This window comes from Esox lucius, chromosome 10 (genome assembly GCF_011004845.1).
Source record: "Esox lucius isolate fEsoLuc1 chromosome 10, fEsoLuc1.pri, whole genome shotgun sequence".
Lineage (NCBI taxonomy): Eukaryota > Metazoa > Chordata > Actinopteri > Esociformes > Esocidae > Esox > Esox lucius.
Window position 1 is genome coordinate 13,921,356 of NC_047578.1, and position 25,254 is coordinate 13,946,609.

Below are 25,254 nucleotides of genomic sequence, written 5' to 3' on the forward strand. Positions count from 1 at the left end.
TGATTATTGTCTTGAAATTTAAATACTGAAGCGTTCACCAAATGTTTATAAAAGTAGTTACTTTTGTAAATTGTGCCTTGAGATTTGGTCCACTACCTGTTTTTTGATTCTACCAGAATGATTGTAAGCTAATAATACACGTCTACATAAATAAAAGTAAATATTTGTTAAAATGCACTTTAATAGTTGTTTTTTATTAGATTATTTTCACTGTCCCATCTCGGCTGCACATGCGCACATTGGTCAATGAACAAGAAACACCTTCCTTGTTGTCAAAAAGACCCGACAATGGATGTTGTGATTTTAGACAGCTATAACGTAATAGGTGTCTAACCGTACCCGGCTTATTATAATTCATAATTGTAATATCTCTATTTATCAAACTGCAACCTAATATACCAAGGTACCTATTTTATCCTATCTAGCTACTTTATCTTGCGTTTAACTTTAGATGCAATGTTGACGAAGATGCTTCGTGCAACCAGCTGAGCTAGTAGTAGTAGTTGTAGTAGTAGTAGTAGTAGTAGTAGTAGCTAGCTAACGTTAAGTCACTTTGCTAGCTAACGAGCCCTCTCAGTTTGCAATCATGTTTTGTAAGCAGTTGTTTTAGTTGGACAGTCAGTCCGCTAAGCAGTTCTTGCTACCTGTTTGACATTTATTTTTGTGCTAGGTTGAAGTTTCACGTATCCAAAATGGGAAAAGGCTGCAAAGTTGTGGTGTGTGGTTTGGCTTCTGTAGGAAAAACAGCTATTCTTGAACAACTGTTGTATGGCAATCACGCTGTCGGTAAGTTGATGACTATTGACTTCAAACCTAAATGTGGATGTGGTTGTGAGCGACAGATAGTGCTAGAGGGAACTGGCTCTTAATTGATGATGCAAATGCTGACAGCAGCAGGGTAAATTCTAAAGATCTTATCTGCTAATATACAACCAAATGCCTCTTATAAAGACATTGAACAGCGCTTCATCTCGTAACAGGACAATGACCCAAACACACTGCCTTAAATACCAAGGAGCTTATTTAGTTGAAGTTCTTGACTTGCCAATTCCCTCAACCAATCTGAATCCATGATTTATTTTACCAGCTAAGTATACTCAAAACAGATTCGTATTTACAACAACGACCTGGGAGCAGGGTTAATTGTCTTGTTCAGTTATTGAATATATATTTATTTTTAGTGTCTGTGCTGAGGTCAGATATCACAGTTTCTCGGTTGAAACGTGTTTTTGAAATGATTTGTCCCTTTATCTTTCATTAGTGAGAAAGGTGGCTAATTGTACCATGTGAAAAAGTATGAATGTTTATGCCATCATTACAGTAAACTACTCAGGATAAGCTCCGCTAAATTACGTAAATCCGTTGTAATTTATTCTTCTACTTTTACAAATTATTTCTCACTTGTATTCTCACTGTAATCCAGTACCTATACTAGCATATCAATGTTTGTCTACATCCTTTGATAAAAGTAAACATGTTTTTGCAGAGCCTGGAGTGGATTTATTTTTTGTCTCCACCTATGTAACGATGAGCAACTGAGTATATCTACTTGTAAATATTGGATCACTAATAAGGTGCATCATAATGATGCACATCAAACTTCGAAGTACATGCTATTGCGAATAGATGGTAGAAGAGCTATCGTCTTTGAATGGAAAGTGGGATGAGAAAAGTGCTATACCATCTTGCATGTGTTGGCTCTGCGACCCTAGATAAGCGACTAATGCATATTCTATAGAATATTGACTCTGTATTCCACGAGGAGTTTCCCTACCTTACATTCCAGGTGGCATGGTGGAACTCAACAATTGAATCACTGTCATACATATTGCTTAAGTACACTGAATGATCTGTAGTCTTGTGTCACAGGTTCAGAGTCCGCTGAGACCCAGGAGGATGTGTACGTTGCGTCGGTGGAAACAGACCGTGGCGTGAGGGAACAGTTGCGTCTCTATGACACCAGGGGGCTCCACGATGGCCTGGACCTTCCCAAGCACTACTATTCGGTGGCAGATGGCTTTGTGCTGGTGTACAGCGTGGACAGCATGGAGTCCTTCAAGAAGGTTGACATCCTTAAGAAGGAGATAGACAAGTCCCGAGACAAGAAAGAGGTACTGGGACCTTTTGAAACTGTTTCTAAGGGTTGATATTCTGTTGTTGAAACTGTTTCTAAGGGTTGATATTGTTTTTGTTCTTTGTTATTGCCGCAGACAGTTAATCAAACTAAGCCCTTTACATTTCCTTTACAAAACCTGGCCTAGAAAGCAAAGAGGTGATAAAGTACAGAAGTACTTTTTCCTGTACTTATTGATTTTAGTTGACTTTATGTTTGGAGTAAAGATGGAGTGTTCTCTCTTACTCCAGGTGACAGTGATTGTTCTGGGAAACAAGGCAGACCTGCGTGAGTGTCGTCAGGTGGACCAGGAGGCAGCGCAGCAGTGGGCGCGGGGTGAGAAGGTCAAGCTATGGGAGGTCAGCGTCACAGAGAGGAACTCTCTCATTGAACCCTTCACCATGCTCACCAGTCGCCTCACACAGCCTCAGAGCAAGTCAGCCTTCCCACTGCCTGGACGGAAGAGTAAAGGCACGCCGTCCAATGACATATGAACTGAATTCAGCCTCGAGCATCTCCAAGTGATATGTCGCAGAGTCGGTACGATGAGTTAACCAGCTAACAGAATGTTCTGACATGGCCATGAAACATGCACTTGACTTGACATTGTAACTTACTCAACATTCCATACACAACTGACATAATATAGCATTTGTTTTTTCTTATGTACTGGCACATCATGAGATTATGTTGTAATGTTTATGTAAATGTAGATGTTTTTTTTGTTTTTTTTTTACCTATACCCTTTAGCCTCATTGAGACCTATCAAATGGGAATTGTCAATTTACAGCAAGGTCCAGGCCTGTCTCATGCACCTTTGGAGTGCATTATTACCTTGTGTATCTCCTACCATCTAGTGTGGGGTGGATTGTCAGTTTACTACCCAGAGTCTGGCATGGTAGCAATAACAACTCTGGTATCTTCATAATGGTTTTTCACTGTGTCTAATTGTCAAATGTCTATTTGATCAGTTGCATCCTAAACAGTTGTTTTGTGAATACGTTAAAGATACTAAACCTGTGTACTTTGTATTAGCTTTATGTGTTTAAGAATATTTATTTTTAGGTAATTTATTTGTCACTTTACTATTCTCAAATTCCTAGCCAGTAGTAATGGGATAAAAACTAGGATACCGTTTTTTAAATTAAATGATTTTCAGAATCGGCAAAGAAAATGGGTGTCTTCTGGATCTTTTTTATTGTGTGCAGTCAGTAATTAGGTCCTGCTATTAAAACCATTGGTTGATAGAGGCATTGGCCAGAGGGAGTTTACCTTCCACAGTTTTTTCTTTAATCAGTAATTTCCTTTTAAATACATTTGTGATTTAGCAGACATTTTCATACAGCCACTCCATGGGAATCAAACCCACAGTAAAAGTAAAAGCACCAAGCTTTAAACCAAGCGAGGTACGGTAGTCCCGAAGCAATGAAAGGAAATTATCAAGTATATTCTTCTAGGAATTACGGTTAATTTTATAATTTCCTGTCCATTTTCTGTGTCCATGTCTTTTGAGTGAGATGTAACCAAATAAAGTTGATATTTTACAATGCCATGAACAGGTACTTGCCACCTGTGTGATTTTCTGAATTTGGTTAGATTCTCAATTTCCTTGGTGTGCAAGTCAGTTAAACATGCAACCTATTAACCAGATAATTTAGGTCAGCTGTATGATCACTTTAAGTATCAGGCCAGTTTTGGGCCTGCCCCGTATATCTGGCTCTTACCAGCAGAGCGATATTGTCAGCACACAGGTTCTAGGAGCACATTCTTCCATGATCAAAATAAATGTTTGAATTCCTTTACAAAAAATTTGCTAATTCCGGTCAGTCTATACAAATCTATATCTGGAGCACTATATCTATCCTGGGATCTGTAGGCCTCGATCCTTTACCGTGGTTCAGTGTTCATGACTCCATCAGAATGACAGTTTGTCATTTGTGTGCTTTTTTTGCTGTTGGAGTGGGAACAGGGAAAAGTGGAGGCTTTGGACTTTGATGCCATGCCAGCTATATGGGGTCTAATTGTATTAATTTACAATTGGTTGCTACCCCAGCGGTGACATTTGGTAAAAATATTGGATTGTTTTAGCCTCCTAGTTGAGGTTGTGCTGTGTCTCTTTTTGGCAATGGCCTGAAGTGTTTTTTTAATAGTTTTTTTTATTGTACTTTTGGGTAGATTGGGTGGATTTTCTCTGGTGGCTCATCACTGCTCATCACTGTCCTACATATTAGTGGATAAACCTATGAGGTGGTTGATTGACACTGCTGTTTTTGCAGCTGGGTTCTGAAAAAGGGTATAGAGACATTTTGCCCACCCGGGAAGTGTCCAGTGTGAAAAAAACATGAGAAACAGTGATGCTCACTCAGAATTATCTGAAAACATGAATATCTATTATTATTTTAATCAGGCAAACCTAAGCTATACTGGTCAAATACACTTATAATAGGGCCTACTATTGAAATAGATACAGTACATAAGGATGTAAACTCTATTAACATTAGAAATGGTTGAGATTTTTACATGTGTTTTCTGGCACAATTTTAAATACAGAAACATAGTTGGGTCTGTCAAGTCCCCAACAATGCTAAAACTACATTATGAGAGACCTTGTGGGAAAAACTGAGAAATGTACAATTTTGAATTTAGTTGGCCTTTATTTCAAGTGTGCAGGCACCTAGCAGCTTTTGTTTGGTCAGTGGCATTACCATAACGCAGATAGCCTTGCGTTTAGAGCATCTGACCAGCAACCTAAGGGTTGATAGATTGAATCCCTGAGCCAGCATGTTTAAAAATGTGCCATTCTGTCCTTGAACAAGGTAGTTAACCCTTACCTTGACAGCTCCCTACGCCACTCCAGTTCAAATGGTGACTGTCAAATGCAGAAGTGTGCAAACTGACAAATATCCCCTTTCCCTTGAGCTGGAGTTAAAACGAGTTGGTAAAACAAATAGCCGCTGGGTTGATGAAATGAGTCTGCCTGGTAAACATAGGCTGACAAACTAGTCTTTTTTTCTTAAGTAGCCAAGCTAGAATTTTGAGGGATATTTTTTTTAGAATTCAGAGTACTTTGCCAAATTATAAAGACAATGCTCTCATATTACTGGGACATTCACATTTTGTTCTGTTCAATATTTATTTCAAAACAAGGAAACTCAAAGAATTACGGTAAGGTGACGGGTTTTATGTTGAGAAATATTTCTAAGAAAAAAAAATTCACTGAAATGTGTTGCTTGCACAGTATTCACAATTATATCAAAGTGTTTTGATATCCCAGTGGACAAAGTTGGATGAAAAACAAGAGGATGCTCTTCAATATAATGTACTGTCCTAGATGACCATGTAGATTTTGCTGATATATTCCTACAGATAGATCCACTTAATTAACCTGTCCACAATAATAAAACCTAACATTGGGGACAGGTTTATAAAACGGTCCCTGCATTAGAATACCCATAATGCAATCCGTGTCACCGTGATTTAACCACTGAGGCACGAGACAGATGGGCACTTTTGGCACAGATTCCCACTGGCAATCAAATCTCTTGTTATGAAGTTATCGTGTAGCAAAGTGTAACACTAAAACACTGTAAACCATGTCACTATTGATGACACACATTTTCCTCTATGTAACCAAACCCAAATCTAGTACCATATTTGATCTATTTGACCAATTTGTTGGGTACTTTGCATTTAGAATCAACTGAATTACGAGCAAGCTCAGGGAAATACGGATGCAAAATCCCTCTAGGTCAGAACATCTTTGTAACATCTTACCAGAAAATGTATTGTTTCTGTGGATTAGTTATGGAAGAATGGTCTTACCTATTCAAAGCAAACAAAATGTACACACTAGCAATATCTCCACTCCAATAGCAAGATCTTTGTTGGGAATACCAATGATTTTCCTTCCACATTGGCTTCATCCTATCCTTTGAATAAAATCAGTTTATTAGCCAATAGACTCAATCATCAACCCATTTATCTGGGATTATTAAACACACATAGGATAAGGAGCCATTTTTAACAAAGTAAATTGACCGTGAACACATTCTCATTTGCAGCAACGACAGGAGACCAATTAGGTTTAATTACCTTGCTGGCAAGGAGATTTGATCTAGCAACCTTTTGATCTAGCTTCATGTGTTTTTAATAACAACTTTTTTAAATGAGAAAAGCAATTTCTATCCAGTGTGTTTGTTCACTCAGAGACCCTTATATCTAACATTTCGTTTTGGTTGATGACCTGATATAACGTTCAAAATGAAAGAAAATCCAACATGAGACCAATGCTTTATCACAGTACAATATGCACCGCTAATTCACGCAAGCGTTATCCTAGACATTATGATAAGCTAAAATACTATCATTTCAACAAAATGTAGAATTTTACCTAATTAAATGTAGACGTGCAAGAGATCTTACACCAACGGTATCTTTAATATCAGTGAAAAATTCACATTGACATGAGATTTGGAATTCTACCAGGAAACCATGCTGTGTGAGACACCTTTATACAAGCACTCAAATGTAGAATAATTTTAATTAAAAGCACAGTTAGCAGAAAAAATATCATTTACAGAAGAAAACACTTTGAAAAACATTGCCAAAATCTCGATTATAATATACGGGCCGAGATAACTTAAAGACCATAATAAACAACAGAATATCAGGAGAGAAGACTTCAATTCTAGGATAAAAATACCCCCCTAATCTCTACCCTCCCTTGCCCCAACAGTTCCAGAGTCATCCCAGAAGGAGCTCTCTGACATCCCCACACATATTTTCAAGTTGCCCAGGGTCATATTCATTAGGTCAATGGTTTTCAAATCTACGCTCTAGAACCCCAGACGTTTCACAATTTTGTTGTAGCCTTGAACTAGCTCACCTGAGTCACATATTCAAAAAAAATGTATAATCAGGTGACAAGATCATTCAAGTATGCTAGCAGGGGAGTCGTTTAAATGCATGGAATAGCTGGGGGTCCCAGAGAAGACGCTTGAAAACACCTGCATTAGGCCATTGAACGGAAAACAACAATTTAATGCCTAATGAATACAACCCAGTCCTCCAGTCTGGTCAGTCTATGTGGCGTATCTCTTGGTCCACTGTTTGGCTATCCTGTCGTGCTCTGGTCTGTTGGTTGTGTACTGGGTTGCGATGCTTCCTACCAGAGGGTCCGCTGTGAAAGTTGAATAATACAAAGAGTTATTAGGTAGGGCATTCATGCCAGTTTAGGCCAGACAGCACAGACACTAAATGCATTTCATATCATAAACTGTAATAAAATATACAGTATTTCCATATGCACTAAATTAAATCACCAAATATTGTGTCTTAGGTCTCACCAGGGTTGCAGTCAGTGAGCAGGGAGCAGATGGACAGCAGCACCTTGGAGATGGTGAGGGCGGGACTCCAGTTGTCCTTCAGGATGTCCAGACAAATCACCCCCTGACTGTTGATGTTACAGTGGTAGATCCTGGTACGGAAAGTCACCTAAAAAAAGGTGTAAAGCAGATGTGTAGAATGACCATTGCACACGGACCCCTCCAGGAACACGTGGTAATGGTTTTTGCCCTAACAGAAGTTATCCCGGTGTCCCATGGTGACGTGACTATGCAGTTATAGACCACGGTCCTCAGAGGTCGCGCTGCTCAAACGCGCACATACCCACAATTTCCTACCAGTGCAGCTCTGGTATGCATCTTCTATTCATTTTAACGTGTTGACAGCTTAAGCTCCGCTTAGAATCTTACAAAGTATGAACTGCTGTGTTAGCATTGGCTATACACGTAAAAAAAAAAATTGTACGATCCTGGTACTGAAGAAACACAGGCAGAATCCATATTGAATTAATCATCAAAGCCACATTTCCAGCGGGGACTTTCTGACTTCAGTTAACTGGAACTGTATGCAATTTGCACAGATAACTACTGTACAAACGACCCACACACCAATCCACTCAAATAAAGATGCCATGGCTCTCTCCAGTGGCAAACATGACAATACCGGTTTCCCTTCTAAAGTGACACTGTGTTGGCCTAAAAAAAAAAAGCTGTGTAATGACAAGGAATGGAAATTCAGCACTACATTTTTTTACTCCTTGGGGTTTAAGGCCGGGTGTTTTTGTAAAAGCACTTTAATGACAACTGCTGTTATAAAAAGGGCTTTATAAATACATTTGATTGATTGATTGAATGTTCTAGTCATTGTTTGGATCCTAAAACGCACCCCCCCCCCCCCCCCAGCCTCCCTCGCGGCAAAATGTCAAGTGAATTAAGCGGGTCTCCGACATAGTGGTGGTGGGGAACAATGTTCTACTCCTGGTGTATGGAGTCAAATTATGACTGAGTCCGTACCTTGGGTGGTTTGAAGGGGTAGTCTGGTGTGAAGGCGATATCTAGGAAGAAGACTCCTCCCTCATACACAGAGCCTGGTGGTCCCAGGATGGTGGATCTCCATTCATAGATGTTGTCTCCTTTAGGACCAGCGCTGCGAAGACACACAGGTTCATTATGGTGTTTCATGTTATTTCAGACCCAAATGGGGAAAGCCCAAAAAAATCTTTACACTTGTTTTCTCTGTAGAACACAGATAAACAGACCATGTGGTTTACAGAGACTGACACCTTATACAAAATGACTAACTTTCAACAAATAAGGCAACATGTTATCAAACAAGAATGATGCAGAACCTTCCCTTGGGCCTACTTAGATTTTAGATTATTACAATAGCGTCCTCTTAGTCTAAGAACTGTAGTTCTCTAAATGCCAGATCTCAATGTCAGGATGCATTATTCATCCAATGTTTTTTTTGGATGGAGCCATCGTTGACCCCAACTAAACAATGAACTCTTCTTTCAAAGCAATAAAATCTTCTTAAAACAACAAAACTATGAAATGTGGACTTCATTCATTGATAACCCAATATCATTCACAGCATTTTATCAGCTGGTATGTAACTCATTATCAGATCAACATGGCATAAGTCATGTCACTGCCTCATAGTAAACCAAAACAAGAGTGCTATGCAGAGCTAGACTGCTATGCAGTTTATTTTCTCAGCAAGATAACAAGCCAACCTGATATGGGTTGAATGGGGCTCCTGAGGCAATTTTGGCCTCAATCATAAGGGGGAGCTGTATACTTTTATTTCAACAATTTCGTAAACCCAAGACATTTTTCCAATTAGCTAATTTTTTCTGCAAAACATTGTTTTTACATGTATTGGCACCTCTGAATAATATTTAAAATGAAAACAAACATAGTGGCATCTGTTATGAAATTCGATGCTTTTTAGCTGTTCACAGTCTCCAGGAACTGTATTGATGCCTTTCCCCGGTTCCTGTTTCCCTGGGGTATAAATATGACTTTGCACGCATTTACAATCCCTTTGTCATCCATCACCTTGGATAAAACCAAAGAGTTGTCAGTTAAAAGGAGACAGCTGGTTGTTGACCTACACAGATCATGATAAGGATAACAAAACATACAGTTAAAAATACTGCTAGATACAGTGAGAGTAATAATTAAAAAGTTTTAGAAGACTGGAAAAGTTGCACATTTGTTAAGAGGATGCATGTGCATATTGCCCCCATGCTCTGCGTAAGATGGCGTAGAAGATGGCGAGGGCAGCAAAGAAGAATCCAAGGATCAGAATCTTGGTGTAGTAGAATCTTGGTGTTAATCTAGCCTCAAAGTCAATTGCTAGATGTCTCCTCCTTGTCAACAAGCTCTTTGGAATTGTTACACAAAAGAAGCCTTTACTGAGCCCAACCCACAAATTGTGTAAAACCGGAACTTTGCCAAGTGTTATTGGAACTACAGTTGCGTGTTGTGGTAAGATGCCATACACATCCGCATGCTTGGTGACAAAAGGGGACTGTTTTCAAGGTAAAGCACATGTTACCCACAGTAAAATGTGGTGGTGGATCATTGATGCTTTGGCGCTGTTTTACTACAAGTGGTCCATAAACATGACAAGATCAATGGCATTATGAATTCCATTAAGTACCAGGGTATTTTAGCCCAAAACCTGGTTGCCCCTGCCAGGAGTTTGAGACTTGAATGTGGACGGGCCTTTCAACAAGACAATGACCCCAAAACATACATCAAAATCTACAAAATGCTTAACGAACCACAAAACCAATGTTTTACAATGACCATCTCAGTCTCCAAACTGGAATCCAATTGAAAACCTGTGGTGTGAACTGAAGAGGACAGTTCACAAGCGCAAACGTAACACTATCAAGGATCTTGAAAAGGAGGAGCCACATGGACGAGCAGTTTTGAAAGATCCTTTCAAAACTGTGCGCCAACCGTGTCAACATTACAGGAAGAGGCTCAATGCTGTTATCCATACCAAGGGAGGCTTTACGAAACATGGATTGTAGTGGTGGCGATACTTTTGAAATCTATGTTAGCAGAAAATATACTCAAAATGTTTTGTGTTCGATAAATTATTGTGTTGCAAGAAAAGTATATGACTTATGTTTTAGCCCAAAACATGACTCATTGTGTGTGTTTATTTTTGGCATTTACCTTATCTCATTTTCATGAAGGTTACCAATGCTTCTTCAGTTGACTATATAAATAAAAAGAAAACACTGCAACCCACACATAAACATCTAGATTTAAATAATGTAAAATTGTAACGGACAATTTCTTTGGTCCATTGTAATCCAACCTTTCCCACTAAGAAATCCATTGGGAAATGTGTGTTCAGTAATCTACATCATTTTGAAATCCAGATGTGGCCGTTGTTGAGTCATAAGTGTTACCTTCATTAGCCTAGTAATACATAAATGCCACCCGACTGTATTCACAAATAAATTCACAGACAAGGTATATATTTAAAAATGACTAGTCAGTAGTCATCTGGGTAAATATATCCTTCGCATTCATGCTAACAGCAATAAAGAAAGCACTGTTTGCATATGGGTTACTATGATTCCTTTTTGGAACTATTAATGTGGCCACAGAAAGCGGTTCTACCGCAAAAGCCACAGTCATGACCTAACCTAATCCAATTCCATAAACATAGGACAGTCTCTGCCTTGAATACTGTACCTAATTATACACTGAACAATCCATACATACATGAGCATTGTATCAGATTACATTAAAGCCATCCAGCCTGTGTGGTTTCTCTGCCTGACAACAGATGTGTGTGATACACAGCAAACCCACATAGGAGAGACTGTGTTCTCCTCTCCATTCTCCAACAGACAAGGCCCTACACTGTTCTCAGACTATGGGGCGATATGCCATGCTGCAGTCACTGTACACATTCAGTTCAACAGACCACACTGTAATGAGTGTTGTGTTGACATTCAGGTAAATGACAGATGGGGGAAGAAGTGGGTTCTTCTCTGACCTTAGAGAGACAGGTTACTGATAAAGAGAGAGAGGCGACGAGGTCAGATTAGATTTTTGCAATTGACAGTTTCCAAATCTTGATTATGGCCTAGTCTTATCATGGCAACTTGCACATCACACTGCTTGCTCAACCAGGAAGTAGGCCTTAAGAACATGATTCGAAAACACAAAGTGAAAAAAAGCTGTTCTTTGCTTTCTACAAGGGGATTTCGTGATGATTAGCATGATTAGCTAACTTTATGACATGGTGTGACAAACTAAACTAGAATGGCTGACTGGCTGTTAGGAGGGAGTGTTATGCCTTTCTTCATTCACTGACCAATCTCTGGAGTGCCCATCAGGCAAACAACCACAGCTAAGCTAGCAGGTTCCTTACCTGCTACATGAAGTTGCTAATGCACAATTTGACTACTCAAAAAATCCTTTAGGATTTTCTTTCTTGGATAGGATAGTTATTGGAGGATGTGGTGCTATGACAATCCTTTAAGGAAAGTCTAGTAGAAACCTTACAGGAATTCTGTAAAAAATGTCAAAAGAATCAATTCCACTAGCAAACTCCAATAACAATACTATATGATGGTTGCTCAGCTGCTAGAACACAGTGCTTGCAGCGCCAAGGGTTTAATTCCCAGATATGGCCAGTATGATACGTTTTGCACTCAATCGCTCTGGATAAACATATCTGGTTAATTACTTCAATGTATACATTTGAAATTCCTAAAGGATGTTATGACTAGGGGCAAAGCAACCCTGTCAAACACTTTCTCCGCCCCACGTGGATTTTGGCGTTGCCCTTTTCTGATTCTCCAAGACACAGTCGGTATTCTGTGACCAGGATATTAACCTGGGTCTAACCAACGCAGCTCCACTATTCTTATATTTACACGTTTTCATTGTTTAAAGCGAAATTGGTAAGTTTTGACTCAAAGTCCAACTGATACATCAGAATCACCTTTAGCCTCTCAGTAAATGTACCTATTTTTAGAAAATGTTATGGAATAGTGATGATAGTGGTAGACAACATAGAGGAACAAAATATACAAAAACTACACAAGGTTGACTTTACCCAGTACATAATAAACATCTACAGTCAGCAGAATATACAGATAGAGAAAAATCATCAGATTTCTGACTGGAGTATTGTGCAGCAATTTAGTTTACTTAAGTCTTATAAGTCCAAGGGACAGATGGCCAGTTGCTGAGGACCTCAAAACAGGCAAAGGTGTTCAGGAGGCAGGCTTTTCTTTGGTCATGTCTGACCGGTACTGCATTACCACACTCTGTGCCCAGATGTGAGATTTTATTTCCAGCCAAGAATCATCAATATAGTTTTTTTCTGTATTTATTCAGCTCTCCTTTAGCCAACAGGTGCTAATCATCCAAGTCCAGCTTTTAAACTGAAATTGGAACAGACGCCCCTGTGTAAAGACCAGTCATATCAGGGGCCACCAAACACTTGGCTGCAACTCTCACTTGACACCAAGGCCTGCCAGGAATATGTCTAAGTGCAGATGTTGTCTATTTTACGTGCACCATCTGTCATCACATCTCCTCCAACTCATTAACGAGTTCTAGCATTTTCTAGAGTGATAACCAGAAACAGGGTCTAATGTACACCAAGCTGTCATAACAGAGGAGATTGTAGATAGTGTAATGATATTACTTCAACAGAGCGGCTGAAAGAATGTACAGGAAGATAATGGCAGTCACACACACTTATATTAGCTCTTCTATTTATGTCTGCAATCGGCCTTTGAGTCAGGTTTTCCTTCAGTGTGATGTAATGATTCTGATCATTAAAAATCCCATGGCACTTAACGCAGTGTCCTGGCCCCATTCCCAGCTGGGCCCTATTTCCATCCCAGCCACCTAATCATCATTCATAATTGACATCTATCAAATCACGTTCTTTGTCCTTCGCTTTGTGGACAACAGGTGTAGAGCCATCCGTGAAATATTTAGTTACAGACCATTTTCCTTCTGATGGCTGTTGTGTGCTGAGTGTTCTGGCACAAACGGCACCCCATACATCTCCCAGGAGGATGCCTCAGTCTCACTTTGATGACGGATGAGTCCCCCTCCCTTACAGCGTAAAGAGCTGAGGATCAAGACTGACACAAAGATACTCTACACATCTAATTCATCATGATAATTGTTCATCTTTATTATTATACTTTTTTTTTTTTTTTTTACATTATTATAATTCATAAGTATTAACCTAACATCACAGGAGTAATGAGAATGCATCAGGTTGTTTTTTTTCATTCACAAAATTTGTAATTGACTGTTGGTTTCTGGGTGTTATGTTGAATGTGGGGGAAGTGAAAGACAACAACATGCCATTAATTTGACGGTTTATGATGGCGTTACTTCCCCTATATAGTCTTGTGTCTCCCAGAGGTGTGTTCCTACCTGGCTGAATATAAACCACACAGTCTGCCGTGTTCCCACAAGGCCTTCCACCACACGGACGGAGTAAAACCACCTGGGGCTACAAATCACAATGAATCATCAGAAACTAAAGAGTTGTTAAGAGGGTGAACCCATCTGCGTAGCTGCCTGTCTGCCAGAAACTGTTTTCAAACAGAATGAAACAGGATGTATTTATTACCAGAAAAAAAAAAACACACATTTTCTGTTTCAAAACGTTTCTTTCTGCTGTGTGCCCTGGTGATCACAAGGCTGTTCCAACATTGAAACCGCCAAAATAACACTACAGGAACAGTTTCCCGACAGACCCTGACTGCTGAAAGCATAACAGCTTCCATTATCCCGACACTGGGTACAATCCCAATCGTGGCTACCAAATAAACAACCCAAATCTGTTCAGAAATACCAACTCAGAGGGCAAAACTACTTTTGACTTTTTAGAGCCAGCTAACACTACAGCGAGTGCTAGCCACTTCCTCTCCAGGGAGAGGCCTTCATATAGATTTGAAAAGCTTTTCAGAGACCGTGGTAGTATTCACACGCACGCACACACACACACACACACACAAGGCTTCACGTCAGCCATCAGTCACACATACCAACAGCTCCAACACTCAGTAACAGTACCACTCTTATGCCTTCGAGAAAGAGCCTCTCACTCTAAACATTCAATCAGAGTAGACTAAAGTAAACCAAGAATGACCTGCACCTTCGATGTTTTAAGTGCAAACACCTTTACAGGCACACGCAGAGAGCAACAGACAAGAGAGCAGAAAGACAGCCAAGAAACACCAGACAAATAAACAAGCGATTCGGGAAAACCGACAGACATTAGGTGAGTTACCAGTCAGAGGCCAGAGGAACATACGTTTCAAAACAGTCTTAGAGCATTTACATTCGCACGCAGCCATTAATATACAGCGTAACCTATCAACTCTGTCATGAGCTCCAACTGAGAATGTCAGAAACCCAGCGAGCCACTGCTGCCAGGCTGGACACCCGGGAGCTACATCCAGGAAGGATGACTGGGGGGGGGGTGTGAGAAAGAGTTATTGAAAGAGATCAAAAACAGCACAAATAATTTACAAGGCAGCAACAGCCAAACAGCAAGCTGAGGGAAAAGAACGGCAAGAGAGCGTGTGAGAGAGAACTAGGAGGTAAGGAACAAGTTTGAGATGTTCTGCAATGACAAGAGTGTAAAAATAAAACCAGACACATGTGCTCTGTCATTCCCTCTGTCAAGAATAATTAGCTTTTGACGAATGCCACCTGAAAATGTGACATGCTTGCAATTGCACAAAACATCCATAACAGGGAACTTAACTACTGAAAACAGATCTACAGACTGATCAGAAGGACAGCAATGCCCTTCACATCTACCCTGAACAGCATGTTTACTGTGTTGGCTCAAATGTTTTGACACGCTGATTTGCATGGTTCCAGTCACGGACGATGAGGGATGCTTAACCCAGCAAATGAAGTACAGTTTGGCCCATCTCAACAGAGGGAGAATGGTATAAATTATATAACACACCCCACTCTTCAGTTGAGTGCTGAAAAATCAGCAAATCTCCCTTCCACTGATATCCAAATGAAGTAACTTAATATTCAGCGAAGCATTAGAAACAAAATCCCCCTGATCAGCTATGTAGCTAACAGAGCATAGAAAATACAACAATGTGTTGACATACAGTAAGAGTAAGAGAAGATAATGTACATGCTTCAGCAGTAGAACGGAACAAACCCTCAGTTCTTCTAAAAAGGCGGTTCAAACTCAAACTTACTTGAAACCAGAAGGCTGTGTTAGCCCATAAAGCTGAAGTCTTCAGGTCCCCGATAAGGAGATTCGTCACACAAGCATGTCACACAAACTAGAATTACCCTGAAAGATCTGTCTGAGCCCAATTCAAGACACTAGCAGGGGTTCCCAACTTTTTTTCCTCAAAGCCCCCTTTTCATATTTGAATAGTTTATTAACAAACAATTTTAAAAACACCCAGAGTATGATTTTAATGAGGGACTAAGGTATATCAGGTTAGTTTGCAGCTAATTTCCAGCCTATTTGTTTGAACTTATATAGTACACTATAGCCTCCTGGTAAATATTATGTTTGTTATATAACACTTCCTGAAATTAGCCACATTCTCAATTGCACACATTAAGGCCATTTCTTAAACCCGTAAAACCTAAATGTATTTTAATGCTGTAACTTCGTCCCGGTCTTAAGCAAAAGAGCCTTGGCATGGTCCCACATCTGACATTTACATTTCAGACATTAGCAGACGCTCTCATCCAAAGCCACTTATCAATTTAATTTTAATGGCCATATTACGGCTAATGTCTTGCCTAGAATCATAGGTTTTGACACTTTTCTAGGTGCCATAATCAGCCATAAAATAAAAATTTTACATACACCTAATATGCCTTCTGCCTCCTTCAAACTTCAAGGTTTGACGTGTTGTATGTTCAGATACGCCCCTCTGCACACCATGGAGAAGAAGTGTGGTTGTTTTATTGGAGGATTTCTGGCAGATTGCAGGAATCTGGCCAGTCTGCTCTGACTTCTCTCATTAACAAGCGGTTTCCGCCCACAGAACTCCCGCTCGCTGGATGTTTTTGTTCATCACTATGTGTGATCTGTAGGTACAGGGCTAAAATATATGTAGGTGCAAGGCCATCCGATGAGTTACACATTAACCCCATGGAAGCCATTTTCCAACATGTCCAAACAATTCATCCTGGTCTAAATGGATCAATTTGGCATGATGATACCTATAGGAAATATCCTTTTGATATGCCCAATGAGATCTTCGATATGTTTATAGCGAGGTTGAAGACGTCAACAAATGCGCTAAGTGTGCATTAGTATACTGTTTAAATGTTAATTCCATTAAGTCATTTTGGTGATCTTACCCGAGAAGCCCTCAGAGTGAGCAAAACGTACCCCAGTCTTACTCCATGTACTTTGTGTACCTGATGCTGTCTGGACAAAAAAAATGCAAGATGCCAGCGCACATGGTCGACACGCTCCGAGACAGAGTGGCATTGTTCTACCCGTCCTGATCCTTCTTCTGATACTGACACAATGTCCGTTGTAATGATATGGTAATGACCATGTTGAGGTATTACAAAACTATGCTAAATAAAGTTGAACCAAAATTAGTTGATCTATCAAAAAATGACAGCATTAGTAGTAAGAAATAGAGAGACAATATTTAATACCACAGCCACTTTTTTTTCATTTTGATTTTGCTGACAATGTAAACTTGACTGACATGCCATTGGAATTAATGTTTCAGCACCTTCTGTGACATGCTTGTGTAGTTACAAGCCTGCTAGACTTGGGGGCAGATGGACAAGCATTATCCACCATTATAGAGAAAACGAAGCTTGATCTAGAATAAAAAATAAACTCTTGGCTGCTTCACAGTATACCTCTCTGAGAAATCAAGGGTCAGAAACTGTTTAAAAGAAATCGACAACAATCAAATGCCTCGCTTGGTCAAAGCTTAACACGCCACACCAATCGAACAAGTCAAACCAATAAACGACTTGGGGTGTCCTTTAAAATGCAGCCCTCCTGCAGCAGGCATGTCAGGGATATAGATGCCCAGTTCATTTGATATAATTTCAGCTACAACAGTGTTTTCTGGAACTACGAAAGGGTCTGTGAGAACAATGTTTTCTTGAAGGTGTGTCTATCTACACAAAACTACATTCAACACAACAACCGAGTCTGGTCAGTCTACTAGTCGACGAATCAGGTGGCAACAGATGATCTGGGTTCACTGGGTCAGAGCGTCCATGCCCTCAAGCCACCCACCCCCCTCCCCCCCTGAGCCAGTGGTTTCCAAGCATCCGGGCCACGCGTGTTGATGGGGTTCTAAACCCCATAATCCTACTGGATTAACCAAGGACCTTCCCATTACCACAGCAGCCCCAGAGCTGGCCCTCTAGACTGGAGCATGCCACAAAAAGCAGCCTACGGTGTGGACGGAACGACTACAGTCTGTCAAACAGGGTTTCTTCCCGTCGTGATCTTTTTCAGGTGCGGGGTGTTAAGCTCCTGACTCAAACCGTAGAATTACTCAGAGTCAGCCTCCACTGAAACCATAGCAATCATGCGCCAGTGTCATCGGCTAGATAAATGCTTGTTTTAGGACCGGGTGTGCGCGTTGTCTTTCGCGCACGTGTGTCTAACTTGTGGTAGGGAGAACTGCTGCAACATGTAATCAGCTCGCCTCTCAAGGTCTAGACAAAGTGCTGACCTACAGTTGCCAATAGCAATGGCTTTGTCAATCAAGGTGGACACGGACTGGGTCGCAGCCACTTGTTGTCTGCGGCATTACGTCAGTTCTTACCTCACTGTGCCAGATACACACACAGAGTATGTGTTGCCCCCCCCTCACTGGCCTTCAAGGTTATTTAGCGCACGAAAGAGAAACCGCGTGTGTCTCCTGTCTACAGATTGCGTTTGAGCGTGAGTCTTTGTAGAGTATTACTATACTAATGATGTCTAAAACTCCCCACTAGGATCTTAAGGCTAAGTTAATCATGTTTCATCTTCGGGCTGTTTCTCAAAGCCATTATTAAAAGTTGCACTTGAAAACATGTTGTTAATCAACTGCCTCAGACCACTCATATAACAGCTAATTGTTCTTGTCAAAAATCTTTGCTATATACGTAGAATCAAGCTGTTCAGTTGTCTTTCTTTGACTGCCGACATCTTAATGTCGACTTAAGGTACACCATTACTAATATCTTTGTAATTGACCGTTCTTGTACCCATTTCATTAATGTTGTAAGCTCTGTCGAGTGCCAATCAACCCTCATTATACAGGGTATTGGCAATTTGCCACAAATTAAAGATGCCTTTTGGAACCGGAGTTATCTAATAGCACCAAGACACTGATCTATGCACAATGTAAATATTACGATAATAATAATTGTTGCTAAAAGGTACTGCTAAATTGTACACTGCTCAAATAAATTAAAATTACAGTGTAACACCAAATCAATTAAACTTTAGGGATATCAATATACCCATTTAGGAAGCATAAGTGATTGTGAATTAATAATTAAATTAATAATTCCTTGTTTTGGAGCACATAAGTGACAACAGGACTGCACTGGAGAGGCAACAGCAAGACAACCCCCAAATAGGGAATGGTTTTGCAGGTGGTGGCCACAGACAATTGCTCTCTCCTTATCCTTCCAGACTGATTCTTCTCTAGTTTTGCCTTTTGCTAGTGTCCTTGTCAGTACTGAAAGCATAGTACCTGCAGCCCATACAGGTGGCACACGTAGTCCAGCTCTTCCAGGGCGGCACATCTATACGTGCCGTCCTAAGAAAGTTTATATTGTCTCCAAGTACAGTCTCAAGAGCATGGAGGGGATTCCAGAAGACTGGCCGTTACACAACGAGAGCTCGATAGGGCCGTATGGGCATTGAACCCAGCAGCAGGACCGGTATCTGCTCTTTGCGCGAGGAGGAACAAGAGGAGCACTGCCAGAGCCCTACAAAATGATGTCCAGCGGGCTACTGGTGGCCACGTTTAACCAAAATGTCAGAAACAGATAGGGTGGCATGAGGGCCTGACGTCCTCTAGTGGGACTTGTGTTCACAGCCCAGCAACGTGCTCCTCGATTGGCATTTAGAGAACACCAGAATTGGCAGGTTGGCCATTGGTGCCACTTTCTCTTTAAAGATGAGAGCAGGTTCACACTGAGCACATGTGACAGACGTGAAAGAGTCTGAGATGCCGTGATGAACGTTATGCGGCCTGCATCGTCAGACCTTAAGCTGGTGCAGTGGGCCCTGGGTTCCTCCTGGTGCACGACAATGCCCGGCCTCGTGTGGCCAGAGGGTGTAGATAGTTCATGGATGACAAAGGCATACAGGCACATGGGGGCCATACACACTACTGAGTCACATTATTAGTTGCCGTGATGAAATTCACACAAATTGGAACAGCCAGTGATTTCAATTTTCTACTTAGATTTTCAGTGCAAGTTTGAATCCAGCCCTCAATTGGTTGGCGATTTTGATTTCCATTGACCGTTGTTGTCATTTTGTTCAACAATTACATAATGTACAGTAAAGATTTTGATCTTTAATATATTTTATTCATCGAGACCTGATGTGGGATTTAAGTGTTCCCTTCATTTATTTTTTGCACTGTAGATTAGAATTTGTCTCCCTTCTTTTTAACTAAGGCTGCAGTATTTTTTTTATTTCTCAGGCTGTCAGTATATAAAATGCACTAATTTTAGAGGTGTTGCAAAAATATTCAGCCATATGTGACCTTTAAATGTATGTAAAAATACAATGATTTCCATGGAAAAAATTTATAATTTGTAAATCCTATATGACTTTTTGAGCATTGTCTAATAGCTTTATGCTTTTAAATGTCTGCATTAAAAAAAAACATAGGCCTAATTATAGCATCAAAATGAGTGCATCCTTGCTGAACATTCTTCCTCCAGCTTTGCCATTACCAAAGAAAGCCTGAGAACAATGCTTATGTTTAGAATAGATCTAATACAAGAACAATCAATATTGTCTTGGCTGGGTAAGTTAACCAAACCTTGTTGTTTTTTTTGCAGACTAGGCTATCAATTGTATGGTTGGATCGCTATCAATTGTATGGTTACTAAGCGGTGATGGTTGGATCGTTATGTCAGTCATTTGTTTTGGTAAATGTTTAAATCCTTTGATTGTAACAAACAAATGACAAATAAATCCAGACTGAAATTACAACATCAATACATAATAAAATATGATAAATTGACTATTTTGCCAACAGTCCAATGTCTGTAGATTTTAGAAATGTATTTAGTAAGAACATGTGCAGAAGGATGTACAGAGTCTGTGACTTATTGGTAAGCCCAATAAGCTGCTTAGATATGTATGTACAGCCATAGGTGGCAATATTTCTCTAGGGTACAGATGCTGATAATGGGTTATCAGCAGTGTGACTTAAGCTAATTATATTGTTAAGGTATGATTTGATCACTGAAAGCTGATCTGAGAGCAAAGCCACTTTTCTTCAGATCCTATCAGTGTCAACAAATGCTCTAAAAAAAAGTCTTAGTAAATGATTTCTATGCTCTGGAAAACATACATTGTTGCAATAACTTTATATGCTTATGTTTTTTTTTTACTATTTAAGCCTAAACTACATGGCCCTCTTTAACCTCGACTCAGGATAAACCCACGTCTTCAAAGATCTGCCTCTTCAAAGATCTATGATGCATAGCAGAATTGTGCGCATCATATACCACACAGAGAAACACACAGAGAAACACACAGAGAAACACACAGAGAAACACACAGAGAAACACACAGAGAAACACACAGAGAAACACACCAACCTGCAGTTGGGCGGCGGATCCAAAGTTATGTCAGCCAACTCCTTTTGAATTCTGAAATAATGCAAAGAATTAAAAGAAAGGAATAAAATATATAATTACTCACATGCTCTTGAGTCATACAGCAGATTAGGCTTCTAATAGGGAACAAGATACATTGTCTTGGCAGGCACCCAAAATATACAGAAGGCACATTTTATTAAAGGATTGAGACTGAGATAGTAAAACCGGTTGAGGACAAATATCACTATACACTGGCTCGATTACACAATATTTTGCCTTCCTCTTACCATGATTTCACAATTAACAGTAAAGCAAAAATGCAAATTAGTAAGTCACACTGAATCATGGGCTATTTACGGTTCATGACATGCTTGCAACAAGGACAGCAGACAATGTTTTAAAATGATCACTTTTTTATCATACGCTCCCCAGTGAGCAAAACAAAGTTGAAATTACCTATAATATAATGCATTTAAAAATAAAACGGACATTAAAAGGTTTGTCCTTTTTTTTTTTTTTTACAAGTGATGGAATATGTGATGGTGATGGGATTTTTTACAAGTGATGGTATACTACGGTCATGACTTCACATAACTTTTTACTGCACTAATTGCGGTAAACGGTTTGTAAGAGCAATAAGGCATCTCAGGGGTTAGTGATAAATTGCCAATATACTCGGCCATGGATGGTACCTAAGAATTAACTGGCCATATACCAGACCCCTTGTGCCTTATTTCTTACATACACCATGGCTATAGCGATCAGGATTTAAGTGCCCAGTAGCTATATTGTGCTTTACTCTGTACTCTTGTCACTGTAGTAGGCTACTGTACTGAACTTCTCAATCGGCCTACGCTACTGTTAGCCTACACTTCATTGGCTAATCGAATTAAACTGTAGGAGTGCTGTCCAACACTATGAAACAAAGATGATACATAATATCTGAATCAAAAAATGTATCCAGATGTTTTGGATATAAAAATTAAAAAAAAACGAATAAAAGAGAACCTACATTGTAACATGTGTCCTTACGTCAGCTACGCCGTTGTGTTACAACACAAACTCAATGAAACATAGTAGGCTAATATTTATTTGTCAGTCACGACAACAATCATCATAGGCTATTTCTTACCTTTTGGCGCTGGTGGAGATGAGTTTGGAGGTCTTGCTCATGCTGCCTTTGCTTTCAGATCGTTTCTTACTAGGAGTGTTCTTTTCTAGGCCTAATTGCTGATGATTTGAGGAAGAAGATGAGGAAGAACTAGTACTGGCACGCGAATCCTCATCCGACATACCGATCTGCACAGGCAAAAACAATAAGCAACAATCAGACAACAAAAAAAACAACGCTTAGATTTATAGGTCGAAACCCCCCATTTGAGTACTACTGCAAATAGCTATGTAGGCTATGTCGATAACCCGCGGCGTAAATGCGACCTTTAACTGTTATATAGCTTAGTTTACAGGCTTCAGCGAACAATGGGTTCATAGGTTTAAACGTCCATTGCAGACATATAATTCAATATGAACTTATCCTACTTATCGTCACACCATTCTCCAAGTCTTTAAAAAGCAAACGCTTTAACAGATTAGGCTACTGACCTCAAGCTAATATTTGCACAGAAGCGTTTTTTTTGCTGGGTTGGGCTACAACAAAGCAGCACACGCAGCTCTTATTGTGAAATGATTACATTTTATTACAGCCAAATAGGAACGATAAAGGCTAATCCCCTCAATTCACAAAACATCTCAATGTAAACATCTGAAATAATCATGGATTGGGCGATGTCGTTCGGGGAACCCTCCTTTTTCATTCCCACTGAGCATTCATTGACTTGATGAAACTTTCACTTTGAAATCAGATGTTATTTAAATACCTAACAGAATAGCCCATGTCGAAATGTCAGACTAGTTGAATATGTAGACCTTATTCAATGTGTTTTACAATCAGATTTTGTAAGGCATCTTTTATCCCTCTGCAGGCAGCTAAGCTGATCTCAGTCCAGTCTTTAGGACAGACCATTTTCCTCAATTTCCCCCGACGGCTAGATTGTATCCACAGCCGAGAATCAAACGTCGACTCAAGCCCCCAGACGCGCCAAACAATACACTATGATAACATATTCCAAGATATTTTAAAAGCATGTAGTGTTAAATACCTTTCTTTGTGTCTGTAAGTGCCTCGTCGCCTGGACGCGTGCCTTTCGCCTCTCGCGGAGCGGAAGTGCTGGTGCAACAGCAGAGGCAGCAGACGAAGCTCGAGTTATCCAGGGCAATGGATTCCCTCTCGGTTGGGTACACTCGATGACAATGTCAAGTTGATAGAGCTGAGAACCGCTCTGAAATTGAAAAAGCGAACGCAACGGAGAGCTGGGGTATGAGCTGATTCTAAAAGACCATTGAGGATACCACAATAGCCTAGTAAATCTCTGAATGTGCTTAATGCATCATGAAAAAGTTAAGTCACCAGACACTCCCAATAATTGAGATGGGTGGAATCTCTTAATGGACAAGGTCAATTTTAAATGGAAATAATCCGCATAGGGTGACAAGAAGAGATCTTCCTTTCTATTTTTGTCTTCCTGTTAGGCCCGCATTTGTTTTATTCATGTCGAGCATTCTATCAAAATAGACTCCTGTCCTATTATTGTAAGTAACAGTGGACCATGTAATGCGAGACAGCAAACAGAACTTGCTGATAGGCTAACAGTCAAAACTCACCTGCCTGGATAGCTTCGAAGACCACAATGTCGTTCATGCCAAGTCCACTGAGTTCCAAATTACCAATACAGGTCTGAATGTGTTAGGCTATCTTTAACCCATAGACCAACATCACCAAACATGGGATTTTCCAGACATTTTGGCCATGACAGGATATAGTAAAAAGCCTCACTTCTAATAAACCGTCTTCAAATGACTTCCAACATATATTGGATCCAGTCCTTCTGACAAAGCTGAGCAATATGAACATTTGAAGTGCCAGTGGCTTGCATGGGACATTATTTCAACTGTCTTATCATTTTCTACATTACAGACTTTTCCTTTTATGTCTTCACCAACCTTTTCCCTAGCCCCTGGTACTTTAGGACACGCTGGTGGTGAAGGTTGATTAAGCGAACTAGTCAGGGCTGTAGCCTCTGATTCACCAGGAACGATTATTCTATACTTATGGTGGGGGAGAGATGAGGAGGTTGAGACCCCCTTCCTCTGCCGGTCAACAATAATTGCATCCCTCTGCTAGTCTGTCTACCTTACTGCTTCTCTTTGCTTAATAGGAATTGGGATTCAACCTTCACCAAGTCATTTACCGCATACAAAGGAAAGACTTGACCCCGTCCACATTGCTGTGAATGGGCATTCATTCAACCTGGGTCAACATCACTAATGGTGTTGTAGTCTCTAGAGTAGGCGGAGCAATCCACATACTGATTTGTGTTGGTGTAGGCTTACCATGACTGAGGATTTTGTTGTAATTTGTGATTAGAAGGAGCCTAATTAATCATTTTTACCATATAAGACTCCACAAAGCTCAAAACCAGATGTTTTGCATGCCAAGGCAACATAGGTTTTGATATGCAGTGTTCAATGTCCAGCTTTCTAGGTTCCGTTCCACAGAGACTGGATCCTATATGAAAACCTGCAAAGTATTAGAACTAGAGGCATACCTCCAGATGTTGAGACTTAACATAATGTCTGTGTTCTGTTCCGTTGCAGGGGGTAGCCTACATGTTGGGACTGGAATGTCTGGTAGTTATACTGGTCAGGACTCTGGACTGTAGAATTATAGAATGGAATCTCAGAACTGCAGCTGTGGACCACGTGAGTAAATAAATCCTGTTGAATTGTAAGGGCATCTGCATCTGGAGATGCTGTGTGTGTGTGTGTGTGTGTGTGTGTGGGTGTGTATACACCCATTACTATACTGGTGAAATCTGGGGAAGTCAAGACATTTGGCCAGTACTC

The 25,254-nt window shown here is 40.2% G+C and overlaps 2 protein-coding genes across 3 annotated transcripts; one reads left to right on the forward strand and one right to left on the reverse strand.

Moving 5' to 3' along the window:
• Positions 1 to 268: 268 nt before the first annotated feature.
• nkiras1 (NFKB inhibitor interacting Ras-like 1) lies at positions 269 to 3,279 on the forward strand. Its single transcript, NM_001303798.1, is given in 4 exon segments — positions 269 to 403; positions 671 to 786; positions 1,870 to 2,111; positions 2,365 to 3,279. Coding segments are annotated over 3 exon segments (579 nt in total). The 5' UTR covers positions 269 to 403; positions 671 to 692; the 3' UTR covers positions 2,608 to 3,279.
• Positions 3,280 to 6,534: 3,255 nt separating this feature from the next.
• Positions 6,535 to 23,504, reverse strand: ube2e1 (ubiquitin conjugating enzyme E2 E1). Of its 2 annotated transcripts, none has more exon segments than NM_001303793.1 (6): positions 6,535 to 7,292; positions 7,459 to 7,606; positions 8,470 to 8,602; positions 21,292 to 21,342; positions 22,424 to 22,590; positions 23,451 to 23,504. In NM_001303793.1, coding segments are annotated over 5 exon segments (591 nt in total). In that variant the 5' UTR covers positions 22,585 to 22,590; positions 23,451 to 23,504; the 3' UTR covers positions 6,535 to 7,194.
• Positions 23,505 to 25,254: the final 1,750 nt, after the last annotated feature.

Coding starts and splice junctions, on each gene's coding strand:
- ube2e1 (XM_010873452.3), bottom strand. CDS start 22,584: ATGTCGGATGAGGATTCGCGTGCCAGTACTAGTTCTTCCTCATCTTCT. Junction 21,343..22,423: donor ATCTCCACCAGCGCCAAAAG/GTAAGAAATAGC, acceptor GCATTATTTCAG/AATTCAAAAGGAGTTGGCTG. Junction 7,607..8,469: donor ACCCCTTCAAACCACCCAAG/GTACGGACTCAG, acceptor ACCTTTTTTTAG/GTGACTTTCCGTACCAGGAT.